This window comes from Eimeria mitis, genomic scaffold (genome assembly GCF_000499745.2).
Source record: "Eimeria mitis Houghton genomic scaffold, Emh_scaff125, whole genome shotgun sequence".
In the NCBI taxonomy this organism is placed as follows: Eukaryota; Apicomplexa; class Conoidasida; order Eucoccidiorida; family Eimeriidae; genus Eimeria; species Eimeria mitis.
In genome coordinates, this window is record NW_013568437.1 from 1 (window position 1) to 14,480 (window position 14,480).

Below are 14,480 nucleotides of genomic sequence, written 5' to 3' on the forward strand. Positions count from 1 at the left end.
CCGATTGTCTCACCGGAAACATCTGAGCTCACCCACCGCCTTCATTTAACTTGTTGAACCGACTTTTGTTGAAAGATGCAAAGTCTAGAACTTTTGTATCGTATGCGCACTTGTAGCCTCTAATGTTTCAACAACTCACCACTGTATTTGAGCCCATCTGGGCTTGCTCTCGGGCCTTTCGCTCCAATATGCTTTTATCGCCTTCTTTTTAGAAAATATCTCTTTCCGCGTGACAAATATAGAGATTGTGTGCTACACTGGAGGTACGAGATTGTGGAGATACTTGTCTGCGGCGAGCCGACGGCTACCTCGTGAAGAAGGCACACTCCGTGCGATTCTGGGGCCCTACCAGGTCAACACGTGAATTGTTGAGGTGTCTCCACTGCGAGAAGACTACAGTGCTTTGCCTTGTCAACTAACTTGGACTTTGAATCGCCTCCGTTCGGAGGTGCGCAGTCTCGCCGAAAAGCCTTCCAACCAGCAAACTACTGTCGTCTTATTGACAGAGGCTGTTACAGTGTGGATGCATAAGCAGACGGACACTCTGCCCAATGATGATGAGCAGCGTACAGGATGTAGATGCGGACGCTCGCCTGCTGGAGGACGGCAGAGCAGCTCCTGAAAATGTTCACCCCGACGACATCTCTTCATGGGAGAAAACGACCCAAAGAAAGAGATATATCCGGAATGCTCAGTGCCTGTTGGTGTTCAACTTGGCAGTGGGTCTTATTCTTGCTTCACTCTTGGCGTCTTTCTGTATAAAGTGCGTTCTTATTCCCGGACCCCCCCCCCCNCCCCCCCCCCCCACCGGAACGAACATAAGAGCGGCAGCAAAAATGCTGATAGCTCCGTTCACCACTTCGGAATGGATTGAGGAAGGCGCGTAGAGTCTGCATGTGTTCACAGACCGGGTCTGGATTACCCCTGGATGCCTCACCGTCTTCAACGTGTGTCCCTTCTGCTGCTTGCTTGCGAGTTCCACCTCTTCTTCGTTGCCCCCCCTATCTGCCTGCTCTGGAGGCTGTGCTCTGTTTCCAAGCTAAACCAAGGTGAGCGTCTTCAAAACTGTCCTGTTTTTCTTCCTGAAACCGCCCACGGTTGTGCCCGAGTCGTTCAGGGTCAGCTCGCAAAGCCACCTATGTTTACTTTGTGTGCGTTTTGCAGGTACAGATAACGGCCGCGACTCTGTGTGCATCCTTATTCTCTCAGTGTGTGAGTTTGGCTGCGGCGCATGCGCGTCAGCAATGAGCGCGTTTAGCATCTATACAGGAAAGATACTTGCTCCGAGGGATGCTTCGAATGGCTTGATCACAGTATTATCTTTCGGAATGGGGGCGTGTCTACTATTCACCCTCCTTGGGAACCCGAAATTTCATATTGCGAAGAGCATCAACAGTCGAGCAGTCCGGTAAGTCAGGGGGGAAGGCGCTGGAAGGTTGCTCATCGGCTGTTCCAACAGAAACTAGTTAAGACCAAATAAGGTACCCGCGCTTACGCGGCAACCCCCTACACGCACAATTTTTTAAGCACTTGCAGCTGCCTCTGGCGCCCGTCTTTGTTTGACGATGCACCCTGAACTGCGTGTTCTTCGTCAGGTTTGAAGCAGAGCTCTCCGTAACGGGGGCAATCTTGAATATGACGTTAGCTCTCTCTGCTGCTTTGGCAATCGCGCAGTCCAGCCTTCCTGGAAAGAAATTGTCGGTAAGCAAACGCGAGGCAAGGCAAAGGCTATTGTATTTATGCTGTGTCATGGCCATAATCGTTTGCCACGATTGCATTGCCCAATCATCGGAAGTGTGTTAGAGCTCAAGTGGCGCTGCGCTACATTGACTGCGATCGTTTACTATGCTTCAATGCCTCTGATCCTTGTGCGATCGCAGGTCATTGGAGCGGCCGAGTACCCAGTCATGTTCTTCGGCGCTCTGCTTTTGGTGAAGTCCCTCACGCACCTGACAAAAGAACTCTTGCACCACCGAAAGGCAGTGCCGGCGGATAGCACGACGCAATGAAGCTGGCTCAGTCTGTGGCCAGGAGTGATTTTTTTTGTTTTTGGCAGTCGACATCCCCAAAAGATCAAGGGTGATGTGAAGCTAACGAGAGCATGGCCAGCAACTGGTGGAATTTGCCTCCCAGTGCAGTGCCCAAGCCTCGCCAAACTAATGCCCCTGAACGTTTAAAGCTTGCGCTATCCTTTCTCAATTGTGACCTCCACCACTGCAACCGTTGGATCAGTCCGATTCAGTTGCGTCTTCTACATGATCCCGACAAGTTCACTGCACGTGCATTGCCAAAAACGCCTTACGCAAATACATCCACAGTCTCATCACCATAAGTCGAACACCACATTAATTCAACCCCACCCAACCCGTTGGGCAGGGTCATCAGTGCCTGCGCACTACATTAGCGTTCCAAGTGTCTGTCTCTGTGTGACGAACTGCACTATTCAACCCCCTTGACCGTCACAACGGTCGCTGGGCTGCTGCCTCTGGAATGGAAACACAGGCAAGCATCGGGGGAGCTAGAGAACCCTTGCTCATTCTTGCACTTTGCAGTGTAGGAACAGTTGTTGGACTACTTTAACTGTTCGTCAAGAGCACGGATTTCAGCATCATCAAGCTCTCCAGGCTCTCGCTCCTCGCACTCTGTCAGCGAGGTTTCATGCAGGGTTGGTGCTGACGACACAGCTGTCTCCGTGCGCTCTGTGTGTGACCACACGTCCGCTTCTGCAGTTCTTTGTCTGCGAATCCGCTGCCGCTTAAGCCTCCTCTGCTCCCTGTTCTGCTCATCCCATATAAATCGCTTGTCTTCTCGAGGAATCCTGCGTCGGTCCACGCACATGCTCTAGTCCTTTATCGAGCCACAATATTCGCGGGCGGTCCTGCCGCTGGAACTGCCTGGGTTTCACACCGTATGGTGCAAATAGTTCGAATAATCCTACTGTCCTGACCTGGAGGCCTCACGGTCGACAGTGCTCTTCTACACGCGCCGAAGGAAAGTTTACGTGCTTCGTCTGCTCACCTGTCCTGTAGAAGACGCAAAAAGACGCCTCCTGGCGTGCGACGACGTCCATCCTTTGTCAGCATTCCGCCACTGGCTTCGATTTGCTAAGGCACAGTAAACAGAACAAATGTATATAATGCGCTTGCAGTATCAGCACCACGGGTGAGATCCTGCCAAACTATTTGCTACCGCTCGGGTGTCACGGTGCTTGAACAACTGCATTTCGCTACTTACCAAAGTTTCCTCAAGCAATTCTGCGCATTCTGCAACGCCTCTGCGGTGAATAGCACGCTCTAGTAACGCAGTATTCTTTTCCTTTAGAAGAGCGCACAGCCGTACAAGGCAATCAACCTCCGATTCATCTCGAAGTAGCTGGCGGACGCCATTCAGAATCTCCGCACGAATTTCGGCCTCCTCAGCGCCGTCTGAATCGGGATGACAAATGATTTTACGGAAAGGACTTTCCGAGATCAAACAACTGCTACCGAGTTGCCGCTCCACAATGGGAGGCATTGGATCACCCCTTTCAAGCAGCTTCTGAACTCCATTTTGGTCATTTGTAGTTGCCACGCTACACCCCCATAAAAAGGCTCCTCCTTCTTCGTCGTCAGCATATAAGCGCTTCACGCCCCTAGGATTTCCCGTGTCGCCCCTATTGGAACTCGCGTCCTTCAGTGCAACGCAGTGTGCATTCTCCGTAAGAACTGGGGGCCGCCTTGGCACTATACCAATTCGGCGCCCGCGCTGATGCATTCCCACAATGGATCGCCTTTTTGGCCGAAGTCTGTTTGCAGCGTCTAAACACGCCCGCTGATTGGTCTTGGTTGCCGATGGGCTCCCCTGTCTACTGTTGTTTCCCTCGAGAAAGCTTGCAATACACTCCTCGCTCGTATGCGTATGCTTGGTTGCCCTCTTTGTTGCCTTTAACATCAGAATGTGCCCCCAGTTTGGAGTTCGCAATGGTAGAGAAAAGGGATCAGTATGTATCGACGGGCTCTGCAGTTGCGTTGAGACTCGGGGAAGAGGCCAAGGGAAACAGGAGATATATAAGCAAGTTATTACACCCTTGCCGGCCTAATTTGCTAGCAAATGGCCTCTGTCGAGTAATAGCAAGGCACTTTTGACTGTTCTTGGGGCCCGGATATGGCATGGCACACAGCTTCGCAGCATGCATGGAAGCTCGGAAATGCCTGGAAATCTGAATTTGAAAAAGCTTTTCCCCTCTCCATAGCGTTTTAATCGGAGTGTTGGGCCTCGTTATGTGATTCTTGCATCCGAGTCTGCGCTGGATACATGCAGCAGGAATGCAAGGTGATCGGTGCAAGTAGTGCACGGCCACTACAATAGAGCTCAAGTGGAACCCTCAGGAACCTTGTTAGATGTACAATACTAATGAAGATAAATAGTAATACTTTAGATAGAAATTTAAGATAACCAACTCAAGAATACTCGGCAGCCATACCAGTTTAGGGCTGGGTGTGATAACTGATGCTGTGGTTGAGACTCTGACTGACTGCAGAGTCTCCAGGGATAATTGTTATTCTTGGGTTTCCCTCCTAATATTATTCGACTCAAATGTTAAAGTGATCGTCCTTAAAACATATTCGAGTCCTAATAGTATAGATGGCTGTTGGGCTGTGTTTAGGGTTTGAACCCAGTAGCGTTGACTTGAGGTATCTAGGTAGTAACAGCAGAAAGCCCTCTTCACTACAGTGCTTGTCTTGTATGCTCGAGGCAACTAGAGAATATTATCAGGCAGTAACGTTAGCCTGGAAGAATTCGAACCTCTTTTTTATGCTGCTGAAATTACGTGTGAAGAACAGCGGAAGGCTTTCAAGCCCCCGCTTCTGTGGAGTGGTGGACTAATTTTGATGCAGCAGAGCATGTCGGCACTCGCGTGCACCTACATTTGTGCATGGTGGCGTTTCTGTGCCATGTACGTGTTTAGCAACTGGCTGCGGTGTTGGGGGAAGCATCAGGCGAGAGGAGTGACGGATATTCGCTCATAAGGTNCATAAGGTACATAGTTAGTAACAGCAGGGCCCAATGTTCACTACATTGGGCGACTGTTCCGGGAAATTATAACCTGAGACATCTCGTTTTCTTGGTGGATGCACAACTACGGGAGCTACTCACACGTTTGCGTATGGGATCTGCATACCCAGAGTCAGTTGCGCACATGCTACTACTTAACGGGAAGAACCTAAGTGGAAAACAGATGTAGGATTTACTGGCGAAGAGAACCCCGTGACACGAGACAAACAGCAAAAAAGGCGCAGAGAAGGATGGGAAGTCTACCCTGTCGATCTAGAGAAGTTCTCACGAGAGACCTGGAAGAGATTTCCTGACCCAGTTCATGAGTCACTCTGCCCAACCTACAACCTCTGATCACTGCGTCAGATCTGATGCAGGATGCTCTGGATCACAGGTGACATGTTGTCACCGGAAATATTAAGTTAAGGTAGTTCCAGAAAACGGCGATACTATGAGAGCATTCTTGCAATCAGCGGAAATAGAACACGAGAGAGACGGTATAGACCGGAAGGACTGGGGACAAGAGATACGAGATACGCACGTACCTAGTAGAGAAAGCTGTCGAGCATTTGTATCATCTACGAGCCTCTGGAGCAGACTTCGAGAACTGGGAGTAGGTTAGAGAAGAATTGCTTACCCAATTCTGTGGGATATCAAGGGAAGATCTGATAATCCGTTTAGCAGGTGTTCCTTGTAAGGGTAATCCTGTACGCTATGCGGCAGCATTTTTGTCGGAATTTAATCACGGTGAACCTCTTCCATCTGAAGATGCGCTGAGCTTATTCAAAGCCAATCTACTTGATGATATTCTTCTAGCTCCGGCAGAGAACGGGCAGAGAACCTTAATGGCCTGGAAAAATGCTACCGAAGCGTTGAAGGAAGTTGTAGAAAGAGAAACGAGCTACTAGACGCGGCGAGAAAATGCAGAATAATGGTACAACAACTGCGTCAGCGGAGGGAAGCAAACCATGGTGATAACCAGTTGGACGATAACTGAGTAACTCCATTAGCACAACGTGGACTGCGGAATACGGCACGTTTTGAATGTAAGGGCAAGGGACACAATGCGCGACAGTGTCCATCACGCGAAGAGGCATTAAGGCAAGCAGAAGAATTGTGTATGATGTGTGGAGGCATGGAAAACTGTGCTAGAGACTGTACAACATTTGTTAGAAAAATGATAGAGACAAAGCAAGACCCTAGTAGACAGTCAACACGTCTCGGCGCCGAACGAAATGAGCGTTTAAACGGGGAAGCCTAGGCTTTTGGGGAGACGGGCGTACTAGGAGGTCTAGTCTTGGTAAAGGGGTTATCTGCGCAGTAGAGACAGGGCCTAATCCCATTCCAGTCTCTCCAGATTAGGGAAGGAAGTTGACGAGTGCAAGGAATTTACCTAAGGTGGAACCTAACGAACCACAGGAGTACCAGCAGCCGTCAGCTGGGCTGAGTGAGTCAAAGTCAGCAAAGTTACAACCAGAAGAGACAGGAAAAGAACTGAGACACGCAGTAACAAGCAAACTGAGGCGTCAGAAGAGGGCTATAGGTAAGAGGTGAAGGATGTAGTATCGCTTTGATGGAGACACATCTGTGTAGGAGAACTCCCTACGAAGGGGGGCATGATGTGTAGCGTGGGATCAAGAGCAGCCCTATGATTAGATTTAGCTGGGCGTAAATGTGAGGCACGCTTAGCTACTGAATCATCGGGAAGTTTTCTTAGTCCTCAGACAGAAGATTGCTCAAAGCTTTCGGCGCAGCTATTGGCAGAAGCGGGTTAGGGCAAGAAGCAAGTGATGTAGTACCGCAGTGGTGGCAGGAGGTCTGTATAAGAGAAGACTTTTGTGAAGAGAGGGCGTTTAGTAATGTGAGAAGAGCATGAGTACGCGGAGCGTAGGGGGCTGAGATCCCTTCTACGGTGCTTTCTCATCCAGGGGCTTCGGGGTGTTTCATTCTGTCAAAGGCAGTCGAACGACAACAGTCGAAGACCGAAACGCCAAGTACCGTCGAGAATGTTGACGGGTATGGGCAACCTTCTCCGAACTAGTGTGGACACACCAGAAAAGGGCACCATTCTAGGGGTGAGCCACAGGTCCCCTGCGGAGCAGGCACGCAGGATATTGGCCCAAAAGTTGCAGCCGTGTCGGCAGTCTTTCCGCAAAAGGAGATGGAGAAAGTGCCCGTGCACTCGCACGCGTACTACTCTCACAATCGGTCTCAGGTTGCACAACGGGGTGGCTCACACATACGAAGATAGATGAGAAACTTGCCCATGTTCGCAGACACAAAAAGCGGATCACTAAGAGGAGAGGTAGAAAAAGAAAGGAAAAGAAAAAGAGGAGAAGAAGGAGAAAGAAACAAATAGATAGAGTTAAGGAAAAAAACGGGACAAATGAATAAGCATAATTAGAGTAGTAGACATAATAATAATTATTCCAATAAGCGCCCTAGCAGTATTACGCATCGTACAAACCCCACTACCCTAGGACCGTGGAACAACCCAATACCAACACAAAGAAGGGGGTAGAGGAAGAATAGAGAAAAAGGGAGTTGGGAATTTACACAATCTAAGGAGGCTGTGTTGAGTCCCGGCAGGGGGGAGGTTGTAGTGCACAGGCACTACAACCTTACTAGTGGAACCCTCAGAGTCCTTGCTAGATGAAAGAGACAAATACGACACTAATAAAGGAACATTGTAATAGTTTAGATAGAAATTTAAGATAACCAACTCAAGAATGCTCGGCAGCCACACCAGGTTAGGGCTGGGTGTGAGACTGATGCTGCGGTTGAGACTCTGACTGACTGCAGAGTCACCCGGGAGAGTCATTATTCTTGGATTCCCCTCCTAATATTATTGGGTTCGAATGTGTTTTAAGGACGATTACTTGAATATATAGTCTAAATAGTATAGATGGGCTGTGCTTAGAGTATGGATCTAGAGTTTGGACCCAGTAGGGAAGACATAGGGTACATAGGCAGTAACAGCAGGGCCCGCTCTCCACTACACCTGGGCCCGGCAGTGCTGAATATGCACATTCAAGTAACTTCGCTGCTTGACCTTCAAATACCAGGGAAGGCAATTCGGTATGTAATATATCCAGTTTGCCTTTTCTGGTAGAGCTTGCTAAGGTCGTCTTGCCCCAGCGCAGAAACATTCATCCTATCTGGTGCTTGCTCCAACAAGCATGCAGGGACTTGTTTGTTTGAGAACTACTTCACTGCAACTTCCTCTTATTAACATTTCATATGTTAGCTAGCGTGGGCAGGACCTCTCCACAGTAGTGCATGAGCCAGTTGCTGAGAGCTGGGCGGTCCTGTCTCTAAGGCGAACAGGGCAAAGAAGAGGCAGGTACAATCTCAGGGACTTACTTCATGGCGTCTACAAGATCCAGATGACTCGGAAGACCTTAGGATGAATCTATTACGCCAAGCAGCTGGGCGGCGTGCGAGTCTTCGGTCATTCGTCGCAAGGGGTCGCATTAGCAATACCATTGGTTACAGCCTAGCAGGAACCACTAGGAGAACCGCTCAAAATACGTCTGATGATACTTTTGTTGGTTGCGGAACCCAAGCAGAGAGGGGCGGTGCTCCTGGCCAGAATGCTCAGACCAAAACTAGCGCAACCCGGAGGGACTCCGAACTCAACTCTGCTGAACATACACCATCATGGCAACAGAACTATACACGCGCCACCACAGTGTGCCATGAGAAAGCAGCAGATCAACTCACTCGCCACTTCCGCCACGAGTGTTTAAAGTCCGGATACGTCGGCGAGGTACCACTGCGTGGAGAGGCAGATTGTAGCTTTTTCCACATCCTAGGGACCTGTAACCAAGCGAAAACCCTTTTTAGAATATGTGCCGTGGAGTCTAAGCTTCAGATGGGACGGCGGACTTTTCATTATGCAGCAGCAGTGCAGCCGCCGTTCTGCTATGATACGGAGCACATTTCTTCGAAATGCACTTTACCAGCAGGAGAGGGGAGAGGGGTTTCTCCGTGGAGGACTTTCCATCAGCTGGGAACGCATACAGCGTGTGCGGCAGTGCATGCGAGCTCATACGATCCTACACATCGTATGTTAGGCTGCTTTGTGTCAGATAGTGACTTTCGAACCGAGCGCCGTTCCGGTGCAAAACCCGTACCAGCCCTTACAATCGCTGCTGCAGCTGTCTTTGCCTTCCCCCTCCAGTGGGGCGAACACAAAGATTCATCTGCCGAAGACAAGAACACCAACGACTCGGGTACAGCTGAAACTCGCGATGGCTGCGCTGCCTTTCATCACAAGACGACTGACTATGGGCATGAGGACATGAATTGCTTAAGGAAGGCAGCTTATCCCGGGCGGACAACCCTCCACGCAGCCATGCTGATAGGTAGGGGACTTGGAGTGCTGCAGCAGTACTTCATTCGCGTAGCGGAACAGCTTGAATGTGCAAACCGCAGCGTCTTCGGAGGCTATTTGCAGGCGAAAGATGCAGCTCACCGTCTCTGGTTTGCTTTGCAGCACCATCTCAAAATTGTGGGTTCTGCTGTAAACCAAGCAGGGGAATTGGTTAGACTGTCAAACGAAAAAGCCTGCGGCAGTTGCGGATCAGAAACCATGCAGGCTGTAATGCAGGCTGTGCAGGGAAGCCCGTCACCTGGGAAGCAGGCAGTCCGTGAAAAAGATACGGATGGGGAATGTAATATCTTTTCTGGTAGACGGAGCTGGACGGCTCACGGTGCTGCGTTCTACCGAAAAGCTTTGGTGGGGAGCTTAGCCGCAGAGTGCTCGTCTGGGCTCCAGTTTCACCCAGGGCAACCGACGCTATTTGACGCCCATGCAGCTTACAATGAAAATGAAGCCCACAAGAGTTGCGGGTGGTTGATGGCAACGTACAACGCACTTGCGTCATTCTTCCGAACTTTGGGTTCTGCCCTGCTGAGGCTAATATATGTTCTGCCTTTAGGGATCACTGCTGCCATTGCGGGATTCTGGCTGCTTGGGTTGCCGTACATTTCAGCTTGTTTGCGGACGGTGGGTTTGGGGGGCAATTGGGAAGCTATTGCGCAACGTGAATTGGAAGAAGTCATCTTTACGGCAGTCACGGCGGCGGCTTCAGCTGCAGGGCCAACCTACGTCAAATTTTTGCAGGTGCATGACATTTCCGTGCTTAGTTGGCGCTCAGCAAATCATCAACCTCCTTACCCGTGTTGGACTCCCGTGCGACTTCGTTTAGCACTGGTATTTCATCTGACTAAACGTTCAGCTGTTCTGTGCTCGTTTTGCAGTGGATTGCTACACGGCCTGACTTATTTCATGAATCCCTCTGCGCGCGCTGTGCAAGGTAAACCTGCTGTTGTTGGCGACAAGGCTGCTGGGCACAGTGATGCGCATGAAGGTCTACACAAATTTGGACTTTCTAGGGCTTGGTTTGTTGTTCTCTGCGAGTTAAAGACTGCAGACATCAGTTCGTCCATTCTCTTACCCCCGAGCTGCTCTCCTCCTCCGCGAACAGTTTGGAGATGATGTGGGGCGCCACTTACTGCTCGACCCGACGTAAGCTTTCGCCCATTGCGCACAGTTGCCTTCAACAGCGCGCGTCTTCCGATATTCATGGGTTTTTCAAGCTGGCAAGTATGAGTCCTTGATGTGTGCTAAATGTTTGGGAGCAAAAGGAGCGCTGCAGCTCTTGACTTTACCTTCTGCATTTAGGCCAATCGGATGCGGCTGCATTGCCCAGGTTTATCGTGCATACCTTCTGTTGTCTAACGAAGCAAGTGAAGAATCAAAACGGACTTTCCTCGACCACGCATTTGTTCTAGGCGGCAGCTTGTCGAAGTCTGCAGCTGCAGAAATTGGCAGAGGGGACAAGCTGCCCCCAGTAGCCGTCGCAGTGAAGATCATGAGGCCTGGAGTGCGAGAGGCGATGGAATTCGGTGTGGCAAGCCCTCCTGCCTGCAGTGCAAGGCGCAGCTGCTCCCTATGACATCCTACGTCCAATCATCAGAAAATTGAGTTTTCGGTGGCTCTTTCGTTCGTGTGACCACTTTGCAGACCTCCGGATGATGCTGCTTGTCGCCTCGGTACTTCAGTATCTGCCTGCATTTGGATTTGTTGCATTGAAAAAAAGGTAAGGCGGAAGCTATTCGCGTGTAGAGCGTGAGGGGTGTTCCACGTTTTGGAGATATTTCTTGATGATGAAATGATGATTACAATATTAAGCTGCTTGTGGGGGACACATCTCAGAAGCAGTAACGAACTGCTGCTAACGACGCAACAATCTATTCTCCTGCAGTGCATACCCAGTGCTCGTCCAGTACGCCTGAATACCGGCCGTTAAGATGCGGGCGGATCTGCTGATTTGGTATGGCACAACTGGCTTGAGTGCTAGTGGCTTGCTTGTCCTTCGCAGCGTTGAAGAGTTTGCAGTGGCAATGCGTCGGCAGCTGGATTTTGGATTGGAAGAAAAACATCTGAAGCTCTTCCGCTCAAATTTTGGGCTTTCAACAGTTCCTATCCCTGGCGACCTGCTACCGCTGCGTAATAAGTGCAGGCGGGCTAGCGGGCCCAGGCAGTGCGAAACTCCGACGGTGGAGCCGAAGGCAGCAAACTATCACACCAATATAGTCAATTCGTTGTCGCGGAAGATACTTGGAATGCGCCGTCAGGTTACGTTTCCCTACCCTTTCGAGGCTCTAAGCAGCAGCGAAGTTATTGTCATGACTCTTGAGTCCGGTTTCACTCTCAACCAACTATTTAAAACCAGAGCCGAATTACAGGAGCTAGAAGAGGCTTCGCGCGACCAGGAGAAGCCTCAGGGAGATCGAGGCCTAGCAGCGACTAGGCGGGAGCAGGTTGACACTCCAGTGGCGTCTCCCATCCTCGCCGCGCAGAAGATGATAGAGGTATGGACTCCCAACTGAAGCGATGTTGCTCCGGGGCTGTTGCTGGGAGGCTCCTCGTTCATAGCGTTCTGCATGTGCGCTATTTCCTGGTTATGCGAAAATTCAGCGTTTCAGCAGTGTTGGAATGATCTGCCTTCACTCGTTCCTTCAAATGGTGTTCCTGGACAACTTTTTCCATGGCGACATGCACAGTGGCAACCTACTATGCCGGTTTGCACACAAAAACAAAGAGGTACTGCACATTGGCGCCTTTGCCCTTTTTGGGCGCAGTTTTCTCTGCAAGAATATAGCATTGCGCGATGGGGTAGTCTGTATTTTAAGGCGGGTCTTGAGAAGTGTGTTGTGCCAATGCAGCTCATATTTCCCGTCTTGCCTGCAACCCTGCCACCTCGGCTGCTCACAGAAGCTCCACGCCTTGACGGTCAGCCTTTTGTCTGCTTTCGACAACTTGATGAGGGGTTGAAATTTAATGGACCAGGCCTTTTCTGTTTCCCTCTAACATGAGCGTAACTAAAAAGGTTGCAAGAAGGACATAGTAATTTCCTTTTGGGACGCATCTTGGACTGATGTAATATGCGCGCCTCAGGCCCGTTAGAACTGGTTGTACTGGACTGTGGTCTTGCTGGCTCACTAGATCAAGCTGACCGAGTGAATTTTGTCACACTCCTTGAAGCCATAACAAGGAAACGCGGACGGGAGGCAGGTTTGCGAACACTCAAATCCACGCACCCAAAACCGCCGTCTGCCGATTGGCAGTGGCAGAGCCATAGAGGTCAAGCTGCACTCTAAAACTGTGTAATGGATCAAGGTAGAGAAAATGACCTCTGCGCTTTGGCATGGATCTCTTCTATGTTATTGTGCCATCCAGAGATGTGGACACGTTAATCAGGGGCCGATATGCCCCTACGTGAAGCAATACCCTTGAGACTTGCTCCTCGCCATACTAGTGTGTGTGTATGTGCGGCTATGACACAGCCTTAGCGATGCTTCAGAGAGCTAAGAGAAGCTCCTGCCAGGATAGAGAAGGCTTTTGCTCCGAGGTTGAGCAACTGATTGATGAGCATCACTTTGAGGTGGGTCCCTTGGAAGGGTCTATTGGGACAATATCATCTCTCTCTACTCTTTCGTCCTCATTCCAGGAAATCGCTACCTGCTCTGCTGTGGATCGTCACTTATCAGGAAGGCAACTCATTGCAGATGAGTCATGTTCGGTTCACTTCACTGATGGGGCATATGCTCTCGCTGTCGAAAAAGTATTGTGTGGAGTTAGACCCTTCGTTCGTCTCCGTAAGTTACACTGCCTGCCCGTCGCAGAATGCGGGAAGCCTGGATACGCGGAGCACCCAATGAACGAGGCCTCCCAACATCCTTCTGATGCGCATTGCAGATTGTGGTGGCAATGTCTGTTCTAGAAGGTGTGGGGGCCCAACTGTGCCCTGATGCGGATGTATTGAAGACTGCGCTGCCATATAGTCTGATTGCTGCAAAGCTCATCAACCCTGACAGCAACAGTGAAGCCTCACACTAGAGCTTCTGCGGCTCAACACTGAATAGGCAAGAAGACGATGGACCCATGTGCCCAGCAGTTGACCAGGTAGAACTTCTGGAGTCCTAGTCTGGAACCCTAGTGAAACCTTCCGCGGATTCTAGCGCACCAGATAGTTTCCGCTTTAAGAAAGTAGCTCGTTCCACGGTGTGGTTTGGCTCGGCAGAACCAATGTTTTGTCTTTTGACGGCTCCAGCGAGCATGCCACACGTAGTTGGACAACCTGGAAGCTGCCATTTGCCCTAACAAGTTGGAATACTATGCGACGCACGATGAACCGGTCTTAAACCCAGTATAGGACGTATGGGGACTGCGTCTCACCAGCATTCGCCGTGAAAAGCGACAACCTTACATCTAGTCGCTGATTGCTAGGATGAGGTACTTTTGGAGACTCACAAACAGATAGAGAGACACCAACTCCCCAGGACCAGAGTCCAACTCATCCAGCGCGCACCGGCCCGTTGCATTCTCACGAGAGGATGCAAGGGGCCGGTGGGCGCTGGATGAGTTCTGGTGCAGCCTGCTCCGAAGTTAAAAACCGTGGCATTGCCTACCAAAGCATTAAAAAAGCGGATAGCTCTGCCGTCGCCAGGTTCCGAACAGTCACTGACAACTCCACCCAACAAGGAGGTTAAGCAGGCAGTGGGAAGGTGGATAACACACATACACAGGATTGTCTTGTGCCTCTAAGTGATCACTGCACACTTTTCATTCTTTTTAGGGTTCTACAGTACGAGACATTGGGCGTCGTCAAGGCTGGACACGAGAAGCCACATTCAGCATCGATCCGGCAGTGGGCAGTGGTCCTGATGATGGCCCTCCGAGCAGTGGCATATTACTTCTTTCTTTTCCATAAATTTACTCCCCTCCTATGGATGGGACATCTAAAATAGCTTACGACTGGCTTAATCAGGGGGCAGAAGAGCCTCCTTACTCCGATACAATGCCCAAGCATGCAAGATAATAGCCCCGTGTTATTTCAGTACATGACGAACTCGTGCTGTTCGGCACGGGATAT

The 14,480-nt window shown here is 50.3% G+C and overlaps 3 protein-coding genes across 3 annotated transcripts; 2 read left to right on the forward strand and 1 right to left on the reverse strand.

The window, feature by feature from the left end:
- Positions 1–551: 551 nt before the first annotated feature.
- Positions 552–2,009, forward strand: EMH_0088570 (uncharacterized protein; the record flags this gene model as incomplete). Its single annotated transcript, XM_013494686.1, has 5 exons — positions 552–763; positions 907–1,049; positions 1,165–1,408; positions 1,596–1,701; positions 1,881–2,009. The coding sequence occupies 5 exons, from the start codon at positions 552–554 to the stop codon at positions 2,007–2,009; spliced, it is 834 nt and encodes a 277-aa protein (XP_013350140.1).
- Positions 2,010–2,571: 562 nt separating this feature from the next.
- On the reverse strand, positions 2,572–3,753 carry EMH_0088680 (uncharacterized protein; the record flags this gene model as incomplete). The annotated part of the gene is made up of 3 exons (XM_013494687.1): positions 2,572–2,818; positions 3,019–3,104; positions 3,235–3,753. 3 exons carry the CDS (start codon positions 3,751–3,753, stop codon positions 2,572–2,574), a joined length of 852 nt encoding a protein of 283 aa, XP_013350141.1.
- Positions 3,754–9,103: 5,350 nt separating this feature from the next.
- On the forward strand, positions 9,104–13,444 carry EMH_0088790 (uncharacterized protein; the record flags this gene model as incomplete). The annotated part of the gene is made up of 10 exons (XM_013494688.1): positions 9,104–10,162; positions 10,300–10,355; positions 10,466–10,567; positions 10,724–10,947; positions 11,066–11,141; positions 11,424–11,916; positions 12,187–12,337; positions 12,503–12,619; positions 12,892–12,989; positions 13,304–13,444. 10 exons carry the CDS (start codon positions 9,104–9,106, stop codon positions 13,442–13,444), a joined length of 2,517 nt encoding a protein of 838 aa, XP_013350142.1.
- Between the last annotated feature and the right edge of the window lie 1,036 nt (positions 13,445–14,480).